This window comes from Trichosurus vulpecula, chromosome 7 (assembly GCF_011100635.1).
Source record: "Trichosurus vulpecula isolate mTriVul1 chromosome 7, mTriVul1.pri, whole genome shotgun sequence".
NCBI lineage: Eukaryota > Metazoa > Chordata > Mammalia > Diprotodontia > Phalangeridae > Trichosurus > Trichosurus vulpecula.
The window spans coordinates 255,556,773-255,581,140 of record NC_050579.1 but is presented as its reverse complement, the minus strand read 5'-3'; the positions used below and the strand labels follow the sequence as shown (position 1 = coordinate 255,581,140).

General features: G+C 36.7%; 1 protein-coding gene across 1 annotated transcript in view; it reads right to left on the bottom strand.

Moving 5' to 3' along the window:
* TBCD (tubulin folding cofactor D) overlaps nucleotides 1-24,368 on the bottom strand; it is a 497,899-nt gene that overhangs the window by 42,561 nt on the left and 430,970 nt on the right. The window contains exon 35 of the mRNA XM_036767571.1: nucleotides 12,094-12,171. Within this exon, the coding sequence (XP_036623466.1) occupies nucleotides 12,094-12,171 (78 nt within the window). The remainder of the gene's footprint in view (nucleotides 1-12,093; nucleotides 12,172-24,368) is intronic.

Genomic DNA, 24,368 nt, shown 5'->3' with positions numbered 1-24,368 from the left:
CAGAAAGGAAACTGGAAAAAAAATCCATTAAGTAACTCTATCTGCTATCTGAGGAATATATGAGATGTGTAATCCTTAAGATTTTTTTGATGCATCCTGTAATTGAGATGTTTTGTTTGCACAGATCATGATTTCTCTAAACATTTTTTTTTGCTTTTATTCTTCATACTGTCCTTTATTTCCATGTATCTGCATTCCCAATGAGTGGTTCAGTATTGATTCTTAAAGAATATTTGTCAATATTCAAGCTTTTCTATTCCGGTAATTATTTCTGCTGTATAGGCCATACATTTTGCTTTCAGAATCATTATTTCACTTTCCAACCATTAAGAAACATCCTCTGTGATTTCATATTCCTTGAGAATCTGCCACTCCTGATCAGGTGGTGATTTATTATTCTTTGTCTTTCAATACTTTTTGAGATGTTTATACCCCTTTAGATGTACTGTAGGCCCTCTTCCCTTCTGTTATTAGAATCTTCAATGTTGTTGTATATGCTTGGTGAGAGATTTTTAACTGAGTTTTCTTCAGATATTTTATGGAATTTTTTTAACCATTTTTTTTATTATTTTGAGTTCAAAATTCTATCACTCCAACCAACCCTTTCCCTGACCATTGAGAAGGTAAGCGATATACTATCCATTATACATGTGAAGTCATGTAAAAACCTATTTCCATATTAGCTAGGTTGAATAAGGGAAAAGCCAGAAAAATAAATTGAAAAAAATGCTTCAATCTATATTGAGTTCTCTCTCTGGAAGTTGATAGCAGTTTTCATCATGAGGCACTTGGAATTTTCTTGGATCATTGTACTGGTCAGAGAAAATATATCTTTCACAGTACATTATTATTAAAATAGTAGTTCTATTATCTAATAGTTAGTTCTATTTGATGGGGTATGGCATCTGGACCATCCCCACCCCACTCCCAGAACTTTCCCACAGATTTCAGGGACCCAGGTTCACCTGAGGCATTCAGCTCATCCCAGTATAAGCCTTTCAACTGTCCTTTCATTGTGGCCCCAGCCCAACCCAACCCTTCATTCTCTGTTACCTGCAACTCAGTCCCTGAATTTTCTCAGATCACTGGTGCCTTCACCCAAGGCATCTGGCCCACTCCAGCCCACTTTGATTACTTATTTTACTTGACACTCCTTGATCTCATTCAGACCCCTTTTCTCTGTTACCTCCAGACCACCCCAGATTATCTGCCACTCCTTAATCCCATCTAAATCTTCCCACAGTCTTTGTTCCTATAAAAACATCAGTCTTTTCCCTATCAAATGCATAGACTCACTAGGAGTCTAACCTGCTTGTATTGGCATCACAAATAAACTTGCTACTTTGACTGGAAGGTCTGAGTGCTTGAATTCTTTCGAGGCAGACCTGAGCCCTGTACCCTTGCATTTAGGGGCCTCCAGCACCTCTAGACCACAATATATTCACTTCAATTTGCACCAGTTTATATAAATCTTCCAAGATTTTTCTGAAATCATATCCTTCACCATTTGTGCAACAGTATTACATTACAACCATATATCACAACTTGTTCTGCCATTCCCCAACTGATGAGCATGCCCTCAATTTCTAAATCGTTGCCAGGATAAAAAGCTGCCATAAATATTTTTGTAAATATAGACCTTTCCCTTTTTCTTAGATTTCTTTGGGATACATCTAGTAGTGGTTTTACTGTGTCAAAAAGTCTTCAGTTTAATAGCTCTTTGGGTGAAGTTTCAAATTGTTCTTCAGAATCAGTTCTCATAATCCCACCAACAGTGGATTAGTGTATCCTATTTTTTTACATCTCTTCCAGCATTTGTAATGTTTCCCTTTTCTGTAATGTTACCAATCTTGCTGTTGTTGGTGGTCCTTTGTTCTCAAAGAGGGCCAAGGACATCATAAGGCTGTGGTCTTGACTTGCACTGAACTGGATTTAAGTGAGGAGGAGCTAAGCAAAGTCCTCTGCATCACTCTTCCAGAATCATGTCAAGAAAAAGTCAAGATGACTGATGACGACACAAGATGCAGTGGGTGACCTTGTCCCTTCTAAATTGAGGTCTTTCCTAGGTCTCAGTTTGTCTGAGGCAAAGTCCATTCAAAAACTAAGGGATAGGGAAGAATTGAGACAAAAAAATGGCCTAGTTTACAATCACAATCTGGGAGAAGAAGATCCTCAGTTTCTGGCCAGAACAGAAAACAACTAATTACACTTCATTGTAAGTTATCAAAATCTAAACAATGAGCAACAGAGGTGTGGGCTGGGCTCTTACTTGGCATGAAAATGAAAGCCAGAGTGACTTGGGTTTAAAGGCTTGGTCCAGTAGCCCCAGATGAATCATAATGGGCTTTTTAAAAGCCGATTTTTCCAGAGCTCTATTTCAAGAAATCATAAATAAAAACTAATGACAAAAAGCAAATTGTCCCAGCTTTTTGAAAACCAAAAATAATATAAGTGATTTTAAAAAATCTAGCCGCAAACCCCAAAATACCTTACAAAATATAAACAACCAAAAATTACATTCCTATGCACAAAGGACCCACATGTAAGGATATGGCACCCAATGTGGAGAGAGGGGCCACACGTGGCAAGAGGGGGTGGAGAAGAGAAGAGGGAAGAGGAGAAGAAATAATAGCAGGATTACCCAACTCTAATTAGCAGGTTGGATCCCCAGAGGGTAGCTACTACTGGTCACAGATAACATGGTAAAGACCGTTAATACAAAATGTTCTCCTAAAAAGCTGGTGTATTCCTTCCCACAAATACACACAGCATCCAAGGGAGGAGTAAGCTTAAACTTAGACTACACTAGTAGTGAGGCACACGTGTAAGAAATATGTGTGTCAAAAGTTTAATTCACAACACCTTCTCTAGAAGTTCCTTTGTTATTGCTGCTGTTGTTCGTCCTTTGTTCTCAAAGAGGACTGGTGACATAATAAAGGCGATATCTTGACTTGTGTGTGAATTGGATTTAAGTGAGGCAGAACTATGCTAAGTCTTCAGCCTCACTTTTTTCTCCAGAGTCATCAGAGTCCAGTGGTAAGACAAAAGTCAACACCACTAGCAATGGCCCAGAGTCAATCTGATAGATGTATTTTAATTTGTATTTCTCTAATCAGTAGTGATTTAGAACATTTTTTTATATGACTATTGATAGCTTTGATTTTTTTTCCTCTCAAAATTGCCTGTTTGTATCCTTTGAGTATTTATGAATTGGGGGAACGGCTCTTATTTTTATAATATTTATAAATATTCTCTGAATATTTGAGAAATGAGGCAGTCATCAGAGAAACACCCCCTTCCCCACCCTGATTGTTATATGCTTTCAAATTTTGGCTGGTTTGGTTTTGTTTGTGAAAAAACCTTTTAATTTCATATAATCAAAATTATCTATTTTACTTCCTATGATCCACTCTATCTTTTGTTTGGTCATGAACTCTTTCCTCATCCATAGATCTAAACATATAAACTAATTTGTTTATAATATCACCCTTTATGGATAATCACCACCTTAACTTTATCTTGGTATATGGTGTGAGATACTGGTGTCTTCCTAGCTTCTGCCAGACTGCTTTTAAGATTTCCCAGCAGTTTTTGTTGAATAATGGGTTCTTGCCCCAATAGCTGTGGTCTTTAAGTGAATCAAACACTAGATTACTATGATCACTAACTACTGTGTATCATGTACCTAAACTATTCCATTGAAGAACTACTCTAGTTCTTATCTAGCACCAGATTGTTTTGATGATTACCTCTTTGTAATATAGTTTGAAATCTGGTACTGCCAGGCCACCTTTCTTTTCCTTCCATTAATTTCCTTGATATTCTTGACTTTTTGTTCTTCCAGATGAATTTTGCTATTTTTTTCTAGTTTCATAAAATAATTCTTTGGTATTTTGATTGATATGACATTGAATAAATTAATTTAGATAGAAATGAATTTTTATTATATTTGAGTATATTAGCTCAGCCTACCTATGAGCAATTTCTCCAATTATTTAGATATGTATTTATTTGCGAGGAAAGTGTTTGTAATAGTGTTCATATAGTTCTTGGAAGTGGCCTGGCAGGTAGAATTCCAAATAGGAATTCAAAATAGTTTATATTCTCTATAATTATTTAAAATAGATTTTCTCTATCTCATCCTGCTAGAATTTGTTGGTAATATACAGAAATACTTATGATTTATGAGGATTTATTTTATATCCTATAACTTTGCTGAAGTTGTTAATTATTTCAACTAGTTTTTTAGTTGATTTTCTAGAGTTCTCTCGGGTATGACCATATCATCTGAAAAGACTAATAGTTTTTTCCTTGCCTGTTCTTATTCTTTCAATTTGTTTATCTTGTCCTATTGTTATAACTGGCATTTCTAGCACAATGTTGAATAATAATGGTGATAAAAGATATCCTTACTTTGGCTCTAGTCTCTCATGTGTACTTATTATAGACAATGCTTGCTCTTGGTTTTAGACATATACTACTTATCATTTTAATAAAAGCTACATTTATTTCCTGTGTTATCTAGAGTTTCTAATAAAATGGGTATAATATTTTGACAAAAGCTTTTCTGCAGCTATTGACATAATCGTGATTTTTGTTGTCTTTCTTACTGATACAGTCAATCATTGTTACTGTTTTCTCAATATTGAACCAGCCCTACAAAGTCCTAGTATGAATCTTACCTGGTCATAGTCTATGCTTTTGTGGAACATTGCTGTAATCTCCTTGTTACCATTTTATGTAAATTTCTTCAACAATATTCATTATGGAAATTAGTCTATAATTTTCTTTCTTTGTTTTTACTCTCCCTGATTTAGGTATAAATACAATACTTGTGTTAATAGGAAAAAAAATGGTAGGATTCTTTCTTTACCGAGTTTTAAACCAGCTTATGTAGTATTGGGATTAATTGTTCTTTAAATGTTTCATGTTGCTGTTCAGTCATTTTAGACTCTTTTTAACTCCATTTGGGGTTTTCTTGGAAAAGATACTGCAATAGTTTGCCATTTCCTTCTCCAGCTCATCTTACAAATGAGGAAACTGAAGCAAACAGTCTTAAGTGATATTAAGTCACATAGCTAGTAAGTCTGAAGTTGGGTTTGAACTCAGTTTTTCCTGACTCCTGGCCTGGATTTCTATCCACTACACCACTTAGCTACCCTTAAATGTTTCACAGAATTTTCTCCATTTAGAATTGTTGATATTTTCTTAGGGTATTCATTCATGGTTTATTTGGTTTTTTTGCTTCCTTTTTATAAGATTTTAAACATTTGAAGTATTTTATTTGCTCTTAAGCTAATTTGGGTAATTTATATTTTCATAAATATTCACCATTTCATATAGATTGTCAGTTTACTGGCATATAATTGGGCAAAATGGCTCTTAATAATTGCTTTAATTTCATCTTCATTGATGGGTGCATTCATGTTTTTTATTTTTGATACTAGTAATTTGGTTTTCTTCTTTCATTTTTAAATCAAATTAATCAATGGTTTATCTTCTAGTTTTTCATAAAGCTAACTCAATTTTTAAAAAAATTAGTTGGATATTTTTTTTCCACATTGCATGGATCTCTCCTTTGACTTTCAGTATTTCTATTTTGGTCTTTATTTGAGGATTTTTAGTTTGTTCTTTTCTAGTTTTTTTTTTTCCTTAATGGCATGCCCAGTTCATTTGTCAGCTCTTTTCTCCCTTTTACTGATATAAACATTTAGAGATATAAATTTTTTCTTATATATTGCTTTGACTGCATTCCGTAACTTTTGGTACATTGTCTCATTATCGTCATCATCTTTAATGAAATCACTATTTCTACAATCTTTTTCTTTGAACCATTCATTGTTTAGGATTTCCAACTGAATTCTAATTTCTGCCTTGAAGGCCCATGCCTTATGGTCTAAAAAGAGTGAATTTAATAGTTCTGCATTTCTTTGTGAGGTTTTTATGGCCAAAATGGTCATTTTTTTTAAGATATCACATACAGCTGAGAAATAAGTATACTGCCTTCTATTCTTATTCAATTTTTTTTTCAGAGGTCTATCATGGCTAACTTTTATAAAATTCTTTTTATCTCCTTACCTCTTTTCTTATTTATTTTATGGTTAGATTAATTTAACAGAGTTTTAACTGGGGTTCTGAGAGGGGTAAAATGATGTTCCCTCCAGGTGTAGTTTACCTGTCTATTTCCTCCTATAATTCATTTACCTTTTCCCTCAAGAATTTGGATGCTATGCCATTTGGTGAATATTTGTCTAGTATTGATATTATTTCATTAACTATGGTATTGCTTTATTGGCTATATCTTTTAGCAAAAGATAATTTCTCTGATTATCTATTTAATTAGGTTTGTTTTTTCTTTTGCTTTATTTGAGCTCATAAGGTTACTCTTGCCATTTTAAAAAAATTTTACTTCAGCTGAAGAATAATAGATTCTACTCCAGCTCCTTATTTTAATTCCATCTATCTTTCTGTTTTAAGTGTGTTTCTTGTAAATAACATCTTGTTGGATTCTGATTTCTAATCTATTCTGTTGTCTCCATTTTATGGGGGAGTTAATTCCATTCACAATTATGATTACTATGTATTTCCCTCCATCTTAATCTCTTCTATTTATCCTTCTCTTTTTTTATCCTGTATTTCCTCAGAAATCAGTTTTGCTTCTGACTGTTGGCTCCTGTAATCTACCCTCCCTCTTACTGGCCTCCCCCTTTTCCTCTTATCTGCTTCCTTTTGTACTTCCCTGTTAAGTAAGATAGATTTCTGTACTGAACTGAGTGTGCATATATTCTTTCCTTTTTGAACCAGTTCAGATGACAGTGAGGTTCAAGCATTACCCATTCCTCCCACCCCATTTTCCCTTTCACTGTAAAAATGCCTTCTTGCAGGGGGCACAGTCAAGATGGTAGAATAGAAGGAGGGACCTGATTGAGCTCCCCACCCCAAACCTCTCAAAAACACCTGTAAAAAATGACTAAACAAATTCTAGAGCAGCAGAAGCCACAAAATGACAGTGAAGCAGATTTCCAAACTAAGACAATCTGGAAGGCTGACAGGACAGGTCTATCACACCATGCTCAGAGCGGAGCACAGGCCAGCCTGGGCCACGCTGGCACAGACATGACTGGAGCAGGCCTCGGGGCACTGAATCACTGGCAGCTGTGGCAGTTTCCAGACTCCTCAACCCACAAACACCAAAGACAGCTTCAAAGTGATGATCATGAATCTAGAGCTGGAAGAGTCCAAGCAGGCCATTTATTACAACCCTCTCATATTATATATGAGGAAACTGTGGCCCAGGGACATTAAGTGACTGGCTCAATATTTCATAGGGAAAAAAGGGAATTCACAAACTTCGGAACAATAAAGCTAAAATTCATCTCAAAAGGATTGTAGATCATTTGACAAATAATAAATATTCTTCAACAAAAATGGTGATCACTGAGGATTAATATGGTTCTGAAGAAAAAATGACAAACGATATTTTCTTTTCATAAGACTAGTTGATTTGGAAAAATCTATAGATATAGCATATCTTTTTTTTAAATTTATTTAACATATTTAGTTTTCAGCATTGATTTTCACAAGAGTTAGGATTACAAATTTTCTCCCGATTTCTACCCTCCCCCCCACTCCAAGATGGCATATATTCTGGTTGCCCTGTTCCCCAGTCAGTGCTCCCCTCTGTCACCCCACTCCCCTCCCATCCCCTTTTCCCTTCCTTTTTTGTAGGGCAAGATAAATTTTTACGCCCCATTGCCTGTGTATCTTATTTTCTTGTTGCATGCAAAAACATTTTTGTTTGTTTTTGAACATCTGTTTTTAAAACTTTGAGTTCCAAATTCTCTCCCCTCTTCCCTTCCCACCCACCCTCCCTAAGAAGTCAAGCAATTCAACATAGGCCACATGTGTATCATTATGTATAACCCTTCCACAATACTCATGTTGTGAAAGACTAACTATATTTTGCTCCTTCCCAATCCATCCCCCTTTATTGAATTTTCTCCCTTGACCCTGTCCCCTTTCCAAAGTGTTTGTTTTTGACGACCTCCACCCCCATCTGCCCTCCCCTCCATCATCCCCCCTGTTTTTTTTTTATCTTCTTCCCTCTTCTTTCCTGTGGGGTAAGATTCCCAACTGGGTATGTATGGTATTCCCTCCTTAGGCCAAATCTGATGAGAGCAATGTTCACTCATTCCCCCCTCATCCGCCCTCTCCCCTCCTCCCACAGAACTGCTTCCTCTTGCCACCTTTATGGGAGATAATCCATCCCATTCTATCTCTCCTTATCTCCCTCTCTCAGTATGTTGCTCTCTCATCCCTTAATTTGATTTTATTTCTTTTAGATATCTTCCCTTCATCTTCAACTCACCCTGTGTCTGCTCTCTCCCTCTCTCCCTCTCTCTCTCTCTCTCTCTCTCTCTCTCTCTCTATATATATATATATATATATATATATATATATATATAACACACACATAAATATATACATACATACACATTCACCCATATATATACATAAACATATATGTATGAATATTCCCTTCAGCTACCCTAATACTGAGGTCTCATGAATCATACACATCATCTTTCCATGTAGGAATGTAAACAAAACAGTTCACCTTTAGTAAGTCCCTTGCAATTTCTTTTTCTTGTTCTTTTTCTTGATTATCTTTTCATGCTTCTCTTGATTCTTGTGTTTGAAAGTCAGATTTTCTATTCAGTTCTGGTCTTTTCACTGAGAAAGCTTGAAAGTCCTCTATTTTATTGAAAGTCCATATTTTGCCTTGGAGCATGATACCCAGTTTTGCTGGGTAGGGGATTCTAGGTTTTAATCCTAGCTTCATTGACCTCTGGAATATCGTATTCGAAGCCCTTCGATCTCTTAATGTAGAGGCTTCCAGATCTTGGGTTATTCTGATTGGGTTTCCACAATACTCAAATTGTTTCTTTCTGGCTGCTTGCAGTATTTTCTCCTTGATCTGGGAGCTCTGGAATTTGGCGACAATATTCCTGGGAGATTTCTTTTGGGGATCTACTTGAGGAGGTGATCGATGGATTCTTTCAATTTCTATTTTGCCTTGTGGCTCTAGAATATCAGGGCAGTTCTCCTTGATAATTTCTTGAAAGATGATCTCTAGGCTCTTTTTTTGATCATGGCTTTCAGGTAGTCCAATAATTTTTAAATTATCTCTCCTGGATCTATTTTCCAGGTCAGTGGTTTTTCCAAGGAGATATTTCACATTATCTTCCATTTTTTCATTCCTTTGGTTCTGTTTTATAATATCTTGATTTCTCATAAAATCACTAGCTTCCACTTGCTCCAATCTAATTTTTAAGATAGTATTTTCTTCAGTGGTCTTTTGGACCTCCTTTTCCATTTGGCTAATTCTGCCTTTCAAGGCATTCTTCTCCTCATTGGCTTTTTGGAGCTCTTTTGCCATTTGAGTTAGTCTGTTTTTTAAGGTGTTTTCTTCAGTGTATTTTTCGGCATTTTTTTGGGTCTCCTTTAGCAAGTCATTGACTTGTTTTTCATGGTTTTCTCGCATCCTTCTCATTTCTCTTCCTAATTTTTCCTCTACTTCTCTAACTTGCTTTTCCAAATCATTTTTGAGCTCTTCCATGGCCTGGGACCAGTTCATGTTTTTCTTGGAGGCTTTTGGTGTAGGCTCTTGCACTTTATTGACTTCTTTAGGCTGTATGTTTTGGTCTTCTTTGTCACCAAAGAAAGAATCCAAAGTCTGAGACTGAATCTCGGTGCGTTTTCACTGCCTGGCCGTATTCCCAGCCAACTAACTTGACCTTTGAGTTTTTCAGCGGGGTATGACTGCTTGTAGACTAGAGAGTTCTATGTTCCACGTTTGGGGGGGCAGTGCCACCTCTGCCACACCAGCACTGCTCCTTACCCAACCCCCAACCCGGACTGGGCTTAGATCTTCAGCAGGCCGTGCACTCCTGCTCTGATCCGCCACTTAATTCCTCCCACCAGGCTGGGCCTGGAGCCGGAAGTTACAACAGCTGTAGCTGCCCCACCTCCGCTGCAGCCGGGGCTGGAAGCCGAACCGTGAACTCTTTCTACTCCTGCAGCTTTTCCCACTAACCTTCTCCGCAGTCTTTGGTGTTTGCGAGTTAAGAAGTCTTCTAACTCCCGCAGCTCATTGATTCAGGCCGCTAGGGCCACCTCCGCCCGGCTTCTGGTCTGGATGGTCCACGCCGCTCAGGCTGGACTCTGCTCCACTCCGTTCCCAGCTCCCAGCTCCCAGCTCCCAGCTCCCAGCTCCATGTGGGATAGACCTCACCCAGAGACCATCCAGGCTGTCCTGGGCTGGAGCCCTGCTTCCCTCTGCTGTTTTGTGGGTTCTGCCGTTCTAGAATTGGTTCAGAGCCATTTTTTATAGGTTTTTGGAGGGACTCGGTACGGAGCTCATACTAGTTCCTCCTTACCAGCCGCCATCTTGGCTCCGCCCCTAGATATAGCATATCTATATATCATCAAGGTTCTTGTGACATTTTTGTAGAAAAGACAGAGAAATGTGGGCTACATGATAGTACAGTATTCTGTTGAATGAATAACATCATAGGTATTGACATTCATGTTGAACTTTACACACTATTTTCACATGTAATTTTCATCATAGAATTTAAAATTAGAAGGGATATTAGAAATCTTGGACCAACTTTGTCATTCTTTGGATGAGGAAGGTGAAACCTCTCCAAATTTTAAATGACTTGCTGAGTCACACAACTACAATGTGTTTCTGATGCAAGCTTTGAATCCAAGTCTTCTGCCCCCGATGCCTGTGTTCTTTTACCTGCTAATAAGGCTACTACAATGTCTCATTAATGGATATGAATCAACCTTGAGAGAATTATCTCTTTTCAGAGATGTGTCCAATTGTATTTTGGTAAATGTTTAGCAACAAAGCTGTCTGAGTGAAAAAAATTATCCATAACACACTTTTACTTTAATCTGAATTATTAGCATCACTTCTACCACTTTCTTAAGTTCAGACAATTAACTAAACAATAAATCAAGCCCTGAAAAAAAATGCCTCCTTGCTTGCCTCTTTTATACAGTATAAATTTCCTCATTCTTCCTCTTCCTTCCTGCTCCTCTCAGGGCACCCCACTTTCTCACCCTTTCATATTTTTTAAAATAAATCATCGCGACATGATGGACTCACACCAATGCACTCTGGGTAGCCATTAAGGAGCCCCCAGCTTTGAAAACCCAGATGTTGGTGCTTCTCTCTCTGGTAACTGTGTATGTATTGGTCAGACAGTCAGAAGCCTGTCTGTTAATATGTGTTTATTTGCTCTGTTTATATAATTTCTGCTTGTAATTTCTGTTTGTGTTTTCTCTGAAGTTCAGGGTGTTGGCTTTTCCTCCTGAACTAAGTGAATGATATATGTATGTTTAATTAAAGTAAGATTGTTAACCCCTTAAAGTTGCTTTCCTTAGAAAAGCAGATCAAAGAACTTGTGCTAGCAGCCCTCCTGTGTGCTGGTGCAGCCACAGTAGCTGCAAGTAACATTGTTACATTGTTGTTACAAACACTCAACATATTTTCTCATAATAATGCTGAATTTCTCATAAAATTGCTGAATTAATTACCTCATCTACACTAAAAACTCCATGGTAGAGACTATTCTGTACTAACCCTGTTCCTTCCACCTCGCAGTGACCATCACTGATATATATACCTTGTACAGTGAATCTAACTGAATTGATGAACGTATGAATGCCTGTATAGGAATTAACCCTTGACTGTACTAGAAAGTTAACTCCAGTAATCCTATTCATTAGATCAAGATTCTTAACCCATTTTTTGTGTCATGATTCCCACCCCACCTCCCCGCCCTCTTTGGCAGTCTGATAAAATTTGTGAACTGCATTTTAGAATGTTTTTAAATATACATAATAAAGTGTATGAGTTTTTTTTTTAAAAGAAACCAATTATAATGAAAGACAGTTGTCAAATGTTTTTTAAAGTTCATTGACCCCATGATTAGAATCCCTGTAACAGATTCACTGCTATTAACCCCTCTGGCAGAAATAAAATAAGAAAAATACATCAAGAAAAAAAATGGTATTTACTTTTCCTCAGAAGTAAAGATGTCAAAACAACCATTGGCCAGCATCTGGTCTAGCATCTTCAGAAATGGTACAGATACCCTAAAAGAAAAAATAGACATGCACTTAATAGACATTAAGACTAACTCTTAAAATACTGCTCAGCTAAAGAGACATTTCCTATATGAGGCCTTTTCTTACCTTTTTGCACCCCACCTGGAGATGCTGGTGCTCCCTCTCCAACAAAAAACTGCATTGCATTTACTTCAGTATCTTTTGTATTTATTTATATGTATATATATTGTTCTCTCCCTGTATAATATAGCTCTCTTTAAAGGTAGGGAACATTTTTTGTCTTGTGCTCCCCAGTACGTAGCATTGATTGCCACATAGTAATTATTAAATATTTCTTGACTGATTCAATACTGAGCTTTACTCTTTTACACTGCATGTCTGGACGTAACAAACTCACTTTACTACAAGACAAATACAATTTGATCTCACCACTTCCTCAGAGCTCCCACACAAAGCAATCACTGACCCAGTTATTTTTTCCACTAATGAATCAATCAATTAATTAATTAATATTCAGTTTTAGTTTGCAACATTAGTTCCTCAAGTTTTTGAGTTTCAAATTTTTTCGCCTTCCTCTCCACCCCGCTCCACACCAAAGATGGCATGCAATCCGATACAGGTTCTACATATACCTTCACACTAAAAATATTTTCACAATAGTCAAGTTGTAAAGAAGAACTAACCAATGGAATGAATCATGAGAAAGAAGAAACAAAATGGAAACAAAAACAAAAACAAACAAAAAAAGAGAGCAAACAGTTTGCTTCAATCTGCATTCAGACTCTGTGAACATTCTTTCTCTGGATGTGAATCGCTTTTCCCATCATGAGTCTTTTGGAGCTGTCTTACAACCTTCCATTGCTAAGAAGAGCCAAGTCTATCAAAGTTAGTCATCACAGATACTGTATGTCTGTCATTGTGTATAATGTTCTCCTGGTTCTGCTCCCCTCACTCAGCATCGGATCATATAAGTCTTTCCAGGTTATTATGAAGTCCATTTGCTCCTCATTTCCTATAGCATAATAGTACTCCATTACATTCATATACCACTATTTATTTAGCCATTCCCCAACTGATGGGCATCCCCTTGATTTCCAATTCTTTGCACCCACAAAAAGAGCTATTATAAATATTTTTGAACATACGGGCCCTTTTCCCACTTGTATGATTTCTTTGGGATACAGCCCTAGAAGTGGTATTGCTGGGTCAAAAATGCTGCACATTTTTATAACCCTTTAGGCAAAGTTGCAAATTGCTCTCCAGAAAGGTAGGATCAGTTCACCACTCCACCAACAATGCATTAGTGTTCCAATTTTCTCACATCCTCTCCAGCATTTATGATTAGCCTGTTTTGTCATGTTAACCAATCTGACAGGAGAGATGTGGTACCTAAGAGTTGTTTTGATTTGCATTTCTCTAATCAATAGAGATTTGAGCATTTTTTCATATAACTATAAATATCTTTAATTTCTTCCTCTGAAAACTGCCTGTTCATATCCTTTGACGATTTATCAATTAGGGTATGACATGTATTACTATAAACTTGACTCAGTTCTTTGTATATTTTAGAAATGAAGCCTTTATCAGAGACACTGGTTGTAAAAATTCTTTCCCAATGTTCTGCTTCCCTCCTAATATTTGTTGCATTGGCTTTGTTTGTACAAAAATTTTTCAATTTAATGTAATCAAAATTATCTATTTTGCATTTCATAACACTATCTCTTGTTTGGTCATAAAATCTTCCCTTCTTCATGAATCTGACAGGTAAACTATTCCTTGCTCTCCCAGACTGCTTATAGTATCAGCCTTTATATCTAAATCATGAACCCATTTTGAATTTATTTTGGTATATGGTGTGAGATATTAGTCTATGCCCAGTTTCTGCCATACTATTTTCCAGTTTTCCCAGCAGTTTTTGTGAAATAGTGAGTTTTTATCCCAGAAGCTGGAGTCTTTGGGTTTATCAAATGGTAGATTACTATAGTCATTGACTACTGCATCTTGTGTACCTAACCTATTCCACTGATCTACCTGTCTATTTCTTAGCAAGTACCAAGTAGTTTTAATGACTGCTGCTTTATGATACACTTTAATATCTGGTATGGCTAGGCTACCTTCTCTAGCATTTCTTTTCATTAATTCCCTTGCTATTCTGGACCTTTTGTTCTTCCAGATGAATTCTGTTACTATTTTATCCAGCTCTATAAAATAATTTTTGGTAGTTTGATGGTGTGGCGCTGAATAAGTAAATCAATATAGGTAAAATTGTCATTTGCATTTTATTAGCTCGGCCCAACCACAAGCAACTGATGCTTTTCCAATCATTTAGATCTGACTTTATTTGTGTGAAAAGTGCTTTGTTCAAATAGTTCCTGAGTTTGTTTTGGCTGGTAGACTCTCAAATATTTTATAATCTCTACAGTAATTTTAAATGGAATTTCTCTTTCTATCTCTTGCTGTTGGGCTTTGTTAATAATATATGGGAATGCTAAGGATTTATGTGGGTTTATTTTATATCCTGCAACTTTGCTAAAGCTATTTATTATTTCAAGTAGGTTTTTTTACTTGATTCTGTAAGTAAATCAACATATCATCTGCAAAGAGTGACAACTTAGTTTCTTCTTTGCCTATTCTAACTCCTTCAATTTCTTTTTCTTCTCTTATTGCTAGAGCTAACATTTCTAGTACCAAATTGAATAACAGTGGTGATATAATGAATATCCTTGTTTCCCTGCCAATCTACATCCTCTTTTCACACCTGATCTTGACCCAGTTATTAAGTAGCAGCAGTAGAGCTACTCTTGGGGGCTGGTATACCCCCATGAAAGCAACAAAAGGACAAGAGCAGACCTTTTTTCAAAGAAATGCTGTAAGTCCAAAGTCCAGAAGTGGGCTAGTAGAATGGAAGGAAGGAAGGAAGAAAGGAAGGAAGGAAGAGGGAAGGAAGGAAGGAAGCAAAGGAAGGAAGGAAGAAAGAGAAAGAAAGAAAGAGAGAGAGAGAAAGAAAGAAAGAAAAAAGAAAGAAAGAAAAAGAGAGAGAGAAAGAAAAAAAGAAGGGAAGAAAAGGATCACACCATAAAGAGATATTAGGGTAGCAAGGAAGTCCAAGATACAAAAATGGAAGAAAAAAATGACTCCAAAACAAGAAAAGTGTCAGAGAAAAACAGCTTGAGTTAAATGTCAACTAGGATTCCTAGAGGAGATGAAGCAAGAGTTAAAAAAAAAAGTTACCATTGTTTTTATAAATGAGAGAGTTTTTAGGACAACACTAGGAAAGAGATGAGAGTTATGGAAGAAAGAATTGGAAAAAGAATTAACAGCATGGGACAAAGAGTTTGTATAAAGGATTGCCCAAGGTACAAATTCCCTGAAATTTAGAATGGACCAAATAGAACCTAATGATTCCATGAAGCAACAAGAAATATTAACAATAAATCAAAACACTGAAAAAATAGAAGAAAAGTTAAGGTATCTCATAGCAAAAACAACTGACCTGGAAAATAGAATAAAAAGAAAAAAATTAGGAATCACTACTAGACTTTTTGGATGCCATGACCAAAGAAAAGAGCCTAGATGTCATATTTCAAGGAATCTTAAAAGAAAATTGCCCACATCTCTGAGAACCAGAGGACAAAGTGGAAATAAAAAGAATCCACTGGTCACCTCCTGAAAGAAACCCCCAAAGAAAAAAACATGCCAAAATCCAGAAATGTCATGTTAAAGAAAAAATTCTGCAAGCAACCAGCAAGAAAGAATTTAAGTTCCCAGGAACCACAATCAGAATCAACTATGATTTAATTGCCACCACTATGAAAGACTGGAGAACCTGGAATGACATTCCAGAAGGCAAAAGATATGGGCTTACAAGCGAAGAATAATCTACCCTGCAAAACTGAGCATAATGCCACAGAGAACAAAAATGGACATTTCATAGAAGAAACTTTGAAGCATTCCTGATGAAAAGAACAGAGCTGCAAAGAAAGTCAAAAGAAAGTCAAAAGCTGCAAAAGAAAGTTCAAACACATGATTTAAGAGAAACTAAGAAGATAAACATGAACCACAATAAAGAAGTAAACAATGATAAACATTCAAATACATTCAAATACAGGGAGATAATATATTATTCTCCTCCGAACACTATTATTATGAGGGTTCATAGACAGAATCTAACTTAACAAGGCCTAGAAGTGATTCTCTTATGTCTTTATGAGATCATCAAGATGGAATGAAATGAGGCAAGGATTACACTAGGGGTGAAGGAAGTGGGGAAAGAAACCTTTGGCAAAATTATCTCACATAATCAAGGTAAGAAGACACATACAAACAAGAAGAAAGGGGTTGGGGCAGTAGCTGACTATTGAACCTCCCTCTCATCTGAATTTGTCAAAAGAAGAATAAATGCTCATGGTGTGTGATGGAATGCTATTGTGCTGATCTCTTAGCAAATAATCAACCATGATTCCAGAAGAATAATGATAAAACATAAGCTCATGATATAGAGGAGTAAGAACAAAGATTGAGACAAATTTTCTTTGGACATGGCCAGTGGAGAAATTTATTTTAATTAATTATATATATATATATATATATATATATATATATATATATATATATATATATATATTTATATATATATATATATATATATATATATGCAAATTTTGAAATAATTGTCTTTTCAATTGAAGTAGGGGTGGGGCAGGGTAAAAGGCAGATTTTTGCTAACTAAAACAAAATATTTTTGAAAAAGATAAATTCAAGGTACCTCACCCAGATAAATTACATTGAAGTTACCTGGCCCAGATATATCACATTCTCTGCTACAGAAGGAAGCATCAGATATGATCATTCATTTACTGTTAGTGATATTTGAAAAGACACAAAACAAAGAAGGACTGCAGCCTTCTTAAGATCTGAGTCAGGTCCAGGTTGGTGGTTCTTGGGGGAGGAGGAGTGCTGGTGTAGCAGAGCTGGCTGTATAGAAATAGGTCTGAAAACAACACTGCATCCCCTCAAGCTTGGAACAAAGTACTCTTTACTCTACAAGGAGGCATACCCCGATGAAAATCTCAAGGGTCAAGAGTTGGCTGGGAACATGGCCAGGCAGTGAAAACGGAGTCAGATTCAGTCTTGGACTTTGGAATCTTTCTTTGGTGACAAAGAAGATCAAAACATACAGTCAGAAGAAGTCAACGAAGTCAAAGAGCCTACATCAAAAGCCTCCAAGGCAAACATGAACTGGTCTCAGGCCATGGAAGAGCTCAAAAAGGAGTTGGAAAAGCAAGTTAGAGAAGTAGAGGAAAAATTGGGAAGGGAAATGAGAAGGATGCGAGAAAACCATGAAAAACAAGTCAATGACTTGCTAAAGGAGACCCAAAAAAATACTGAATAAAACAACACCTTAAAAAATAGACTAACTCAAATGGCAAAAGAGCTCCAAAAAACCAATTGAGGAGAAAAAGGCCTTGAAAGGCAGAATTAGCCAAATGGAAAAGGAGGTCCAAAAGACCACTGAAGAAAATACTACCTTAAAAATTAGATTGGAGCAAGTGGAAGCTAGTGACTTTAAGAGAAATCAAGATATTATAAAACAGAAACAAAGGAATGAAAAAGTGGAAGACAATGTGAAATATCTCATGGGAAAAACCACTGTCCTGGAAAATAGAGCCAGGAGAGATAATTAAAAAATTATTGGACTACCTGAAAGCCATGATCAAAAAAAGAGCCTAGAGATCATCTTTCAAGAAACTATCAAGGAGAACTGCCCTAATATTCTAGAGCCAGAGGGTAAAACAGAAATTGAAAGAATCCATAGATCACCTCCTCAAAAAGATCTCAAAAAGAAATCTCCTAGGAATATTGTCGCCAAATTCCAGAGCTCCCAGATCAAGGAGAAAATACTTCACGCAGCCAGAAAGAAACAATTTGAGTATTGTGGAAACCCAATCAGAATAACCCAAGATCTAGCAGCTTCTACATTAAGGGACCGAAGGGCTTGGAATACGATATTCCAGAGGTCAATGGAGCTAGGATTAAAACCAAGAATCACCTACCCAGCAAAACTGAGTATCATGCTCCAAGGCAAAATGTAGACTTTCAATAAAATAGAGGACTTTCAAGCTTTCTCAGTGAAAAGACCAGAGTTGAAAAGAAAATTGGGCTTTCAAAACAAGACTCAAGAGAAACTTAGAAAGGTAAAGGACTTCGAAGGGACTTCATAAGTTTAAATAGTTTACATTCTGTATGGGTATTTCAACAATTTGGCTAGCAGCTGCTGTAAAACCAACAACAACCAGCTCACACAACGCTGCAAACCCAGATTCTTTTGATCTGCTTTACAGAGTTTAATTAAGTCCGAACATTTGGGTTTACAAGCTGGAGAGCTCTTAACTACAGCTGCCTGGAGTCTCTACATCAGCGCACCACCAGGAGTGAGACTCCTAAGCCAATAACTCTATCTTCCCTTTTTATGCACTCTTTAGCTGTCATCAAATGTCATCTGAGCGACCAGAACTTAAGCTCTTATTATTGGCTCTGATCTTAGCAACTCCCCTTAGGACCCCCATGACCTAAAATCATCACAAAAATTCGACTTAAACCCATGTGGTCTAAAAGCCTCTGATGTCACAAACATGTCACTCAAACCCATGTAAACTAGGCTTTCCCTTGAGGCAAGGAGGTCATCAAGAGCTCCTAATTTAATCAAGGAAACAAAGGCCAAAGTCTTCAAGGGCACTTGGTTGAATAAGTGCTAAGAGCCCATCTTGATTCCCAATACAATGGAAAGATGATATTTGTAACTCATGAGACCTTTCTCATTATTAGGGTAGTTAGAAGGAATATGTGTGTGTGTGCGCGCGTGCGTGTATATATGTGTGTGTGTGTGTGTGTGTGTGTGTGTGTGTGTGTATACATACACATATATATATACACACATATATATATATGTACATATACATATATATGGAGAAAGAGAGAGAGAGAGAGAGAGAGAGAGAGAGGGCACAAGTGTGAGTTGAATGAAGGGATGATATTTTAAAAAATGAAATTAAGAGGTGAGAGAGAGAGTCTGAGAATACTGGGAGAAATAGAAAGGGAGAGGTAGAATGGGGTAAATTATCTCCCATAAAAGAGGCAAGAAAAAGCTTTTATAGTGGAGGGGAAGAATTAGGAGGTGAAAAAGAATGAGCGAACCTTGCTCTCATCAGAATTGGAGCTCAAAGTAGGAATAGCATACACACTCATTTGTGTAATGAAATCTATCTTACCCTCCAGGAATGTAGGAGAGGAAGGGGATAACGTAATTGGGAGTGGGGTTGGAGATGACAGGAGGGAGAGCAGATTGTGTGAGGGGGTAGTCAGAAGCAAAACAGTTTTGAGGGAGGGACAAGGTGAAAGGAGAGAGAGAATAGAATAAATTGGGGGGAATGGGATGGAGGGAAATACAGCTTGCAATAGTAAGTGTGAAAAAAATTCTGAAGCAAGTTTCTCTGATGAAGGCCTCATTTCTCAAACATATAGAGACCTGAGTCAAATTTATAAAAATAAGAGCCATTCACCAATTGATAAATGATTAAAAGATATGATCGGTTTTCAGATGAAGTAATCAAAGCTATCTATAGACTTATTTTTGTACTACCTCATACCTATTAGATTGGCTAATAGGACAGAAAGAGTAGATGACAGATGTTGGAGGGGATGTGGGAAAAATGAAATTTTAATGCACTGTTATTGGAGTTGTGAACTGATTCAGTCATTCTGTAGAGCAGTTTGGAACTATGCCCAAAGGAGTATAAAACCATGCATACCCTTTGATCTACCAATGCCCCTACTAGGTCTGCACCTCAAAAGAGATAAAAAATAAATAAGAAAAGGACCTGTATGTGGAAAAAACATTAATAGCAGCTGTTTTTGGGGGGCAAAAAATTAGAAATTAAGGGGATGTTCATCAGTTGGGGAATGGCTGAACAAGTTGTGGTATGTGATTATGATGGAGTACTACTGCAGTGTAAGAAATGATGCTCTCAGAAAAACCTGGAAAGACTTGCATGGGCTCACACAAAGTGAAATGTACCGTGTACGGAGTATCAATATTATAAGATGATCAGCTGTGAGTGATTTATCTATTCTCAGAAATACAATTCAAGACAATTCTGAAGGATTTATGGTGAAAATGCTGTCCATCCTGAGAGAAAGAACTGATGGTCTCTGAATACAGGTTGAAGCATACTTTTTTTTAACTTTATTTTTCTTAAGGTTTTTTTTTGTCAATGTTTCATGACTATTATGGATATGTTTTTGCATTATGCATTCGAACTGATTGTCTTCTCAATGGGGGGGGGGTGGAGAGGGATGAAGAGAGATAATTTAGAACTCAAAGTTTTAAAAATGAATGTTTAAAAATTTTTTATGTGTAAGTAGGGAAAAATAAAACACTAAATTAGAATGAAAAAAATAAAAATTCATTTGGGAAATATTTAATAAAATACATAAAAATACAAACATAACAAAAACAGAAAATCATGATTGATGGCAGTTACAATTGAAAAGCCATGCCATGACTGTGCATGTATAATCTATATGAAATTCCTTGTTTTCTTAAGGAGTGGGGAGGGGAGGGAGAGAGGAAAAGAATTTGGAACTCAAAATTTAAAAAAGAATGTTTAAAATTTTCATTTACATGTAATTGAAAACAATTAAAATTTTAAAAATTTAAATAAAAAATAAAAACTATGACAATTTGAACTCCCAAGCTTTTGGGGTCTCTAAAAAAAATAAAATAAAATAGTGATTGAATGAGGGCCTTCTTGTAGCTTTTCACCAGGACAAGAAGTGCTCCGAAATCTAGTACTGAAGGGCCTGTCCTTGAGCACAAAGCTAGAACAGGTAACACCTAGCAGCTCTGTCACTCTCATAGCTGAGCCTCAGATACAGTAAAGATTAAGGGGGAAACCTATGTTTAAAGGTGGTAATCTAAGGCAGGGAGCAGTAATGGCTGCAGGTCTGTGTGCTGAGCAAGAAACAAGAAGCCCAGGCCAAAGGGGAGCCTGCCATTCTTCATTCTAAGCTTGCACAGACTTCGACTGGCTGATAATAGCTGAATCTAGAGGTAGTGTACTGGGGCTCTAAGCAGAGGCAGAAATCTACAGTTCTGTTGCTTATACCCAAACCAAGGCCAGAAACTTGTAGAACTAAGACCAGGAGAACCATACTCAGACTATTTTGGGTGCATTAAAAGACTGCAAGTTCTCAGCTTCAGCAGTCCTTGATATCTTGGAATAACATAGTGCTTGTTTCTTTGAGTAAGCAGGGACAGGATCCAAGAGGATTAAAAACAGCAGGGTTACATATAATCCAGCCATTTTTTCCAGAATCACACATATCCTGGCCTTCATACAGACTTGGAAGTTCTGTACTAAAGACTGGAAGAATGAACAAAATGAATAAAAGAATCCTACCATAAAAGCTATCACGGTAACACGAGTCCTTCAGTAGCCTATTGGCCCTCCTTTGGATAGTCAGTAGCTTATTAATGTCTTTCTTAAACTGTGGTGCCTGGAACACAATAGTCTAAATAGGGTCTGACAAGGGGAGAGCACAGAAAGGACTAGCAGTTTTCATCTGGCAGCTATACGCTTCTTAATGGAGACCTTAATCACATCAGATTTTTTCACTGCTATGTAATATGGCTGACTCACACTGAGCTTGCTGTCCATTACAATCTGTGGATCTTTTTTCTGATGAAATACTGGCTAACCACACTTACTGTATCTTATATTTCTGAAATTCATCTTTTGAAATGAGGTATGAGTTAATATTTATTACTATTAAATTTTTTACCTCCTTATTTATTTAATATATTTAGTTTTCAGCATTGATTTTCACAAGAGTTTGAATTACAAATTTTCTCCCCATTTCTACTCTCCCCCCACTCCAAGATGGCATATATTCTGGTTGCCCCGTTCCCCAGTCAGCCCTCCCTTCTGTCACCCCACTCCCCTCCCATACCCTTTTCTGTAACTCTAGAATTTGTTCAGAGCCGTTTTTTACAGGTGTTTGGAGGGATTTGGGGAGAGCTTCAGCAAGTTCTTGTTTTCCAGCTGCCATTTTGGCTCCACCCCCTCCCTCCATTCTAATTTTTAAGGAATTATTTTCTTCAATGATTTTTCGGACCTCCTTTTCCATTTGGCCAATTTTGCTTTTTAAGGCATTCTTCTCCTCATTGGCTTTTTGGAACTCTTTTATCATTTGGCCTAGTCTGTTTTTTAAGGTGTTATTTTCTGCAGTATTTTTTCGTGTGTGCGTCTCCTTTATCAAGCTGTTGACATTTTTCTTATGATTTTCTTGCATCACTCTCATTTCTCTTCCCAATTTTTCCTCTACCTCTCTTACTTGATTTTTAAAATTCTTTTTGAGTTCTTCCATGGCCTGAGATGAATTTGTACTTTTCCTTGGAGGCTATGGATGTAGGAGCTTTGACTTTGTTGTCTTCTGAGTGTGTGTTTTGATCTTCCTTATCACCATAGTAACTTTCTATAGTCAGAGGGTTTTTTTTCCATTTTTTGCTCATTTTCTCAGCCTATTACATGACTTTTAACTCTTTGTTAAAGTAGGGCTCTCCTTCCAGGGTGGAGAGTGAACTGTCCCAAGCTTCAGGGGTTTTGTACAGGTGTTTTCAGAGGTACTTTCTAGGCACCTGTAAGTTTTCAGTTCTTCCAGTAGTCCAATAATTTTTAAATTATCTCTCCCGGATCTATTCTCCAGGTCAGTGGTTTTTCCAAAGAGATATTTCACATTGTCTTCCATTTTTTCATTCCTTTGTTTCTGTTTTATAATATCTTGATTTCTCATAAAGTCACTAACTTCCACTTGCTCCAATCTAATTTTTCCTTTTTTTTTTTAGGGGGGAAGGCAGGGCAACTGGGGTTGAGTGACTTTCCCAAGGTCACACAGCTAGTAAGTGTGTCAAGTGTCTGAGGCTGGATTTGAACATAGGTCCTCCTGACTCCAGGGCCGGTGCTCTACTCATTGAGCCACTCAGCTGCCCCTCCAATCTAATTTTTAAGGTGGTATTTTCTTCAGTGGTCTTTTGGACCTCCTTTTCCATTTGGCTAATTCTGCCTTTTAAGGCATCCTTCTCCTCATTGGCTTTTTGGAGCTCTTTTGACATTTGGGTTAGTCTGTTCTTTAAGGTGTTATTTTCTTCAGTATTTTTTTGGGTCTCCTTTAGCAAGTCATTGACTTGTTTTTCATGGTTTTCTTGCATCACTTTCATTTCTCTTCCCAATTTTTAAATACACTGTTCTTATGTTTATATTAAGTATTGATTTTGATTCATTCTTTAATTATTCATTATGCTATTAAGCAAAATGTAGTTCCTTAATTCATCTATTTTTATCGTATATGCTTTTGCTACAGTTATGTTTGAAATCATAATTGTGAACTTTTTTTTAAATTCACTTGAAGCATAAAAGATTCTGCTTTAAACCTCTCATTTTAATTCTATGTGAATCCTTACGCTTCAACTATGTTTCTTATGAACAACATTCCTGGATTCTTTTAACTAATCCATTATGATGTCATCTCCTATTTTATGGGTGAATTTATCCCATTCACATTCATGGTTATGACTGTTAATTATACATTTACCTCCATCTTCTACTTTTTCTTTTCTTTGCCCCCTCCTCCTTTCTTTTACGAAGTGGTAAGAGAATTGTTTGCCTAACATTTGTTATCTATAAAGGACATAATCTGTTTCCATCCCCTTGCCCTTTTCCTCTTCCCTTTGCCTTGCCCTTGATTACAGTTTTCTATTATATGTTCTTTCTTACCTTTTGACATTCCCTTCAAAGTCACTCCTCACACTTGGGAGTATGTTTGATGAATAACTATTCACCTAACTATTTACCTATCCTGCCAAAACCCCCTCTTCCTTTTCCTTACCCCCTCCTGTTTATCTATTAAGGTTAATGTATTTCTACACATTGTTCTTTGTATGTGTTTGTATATGTACACTGTGTGCACTGATGCATATTAATTCATAAGTGTTCTACCTTCCTTTTTTCTAGTTCATATGGAAGTAAGGCTCATATGGCATACCTATTCCTCCTACCCCTTCTTCATATTTTTATACTCTTCATCTCATGCATGCACTATTATTATGTGAGACAGTGGGACTCTTCCTTTTTCCCCTGTATAGTTTCCTATCTCCTTGAATTACAGAT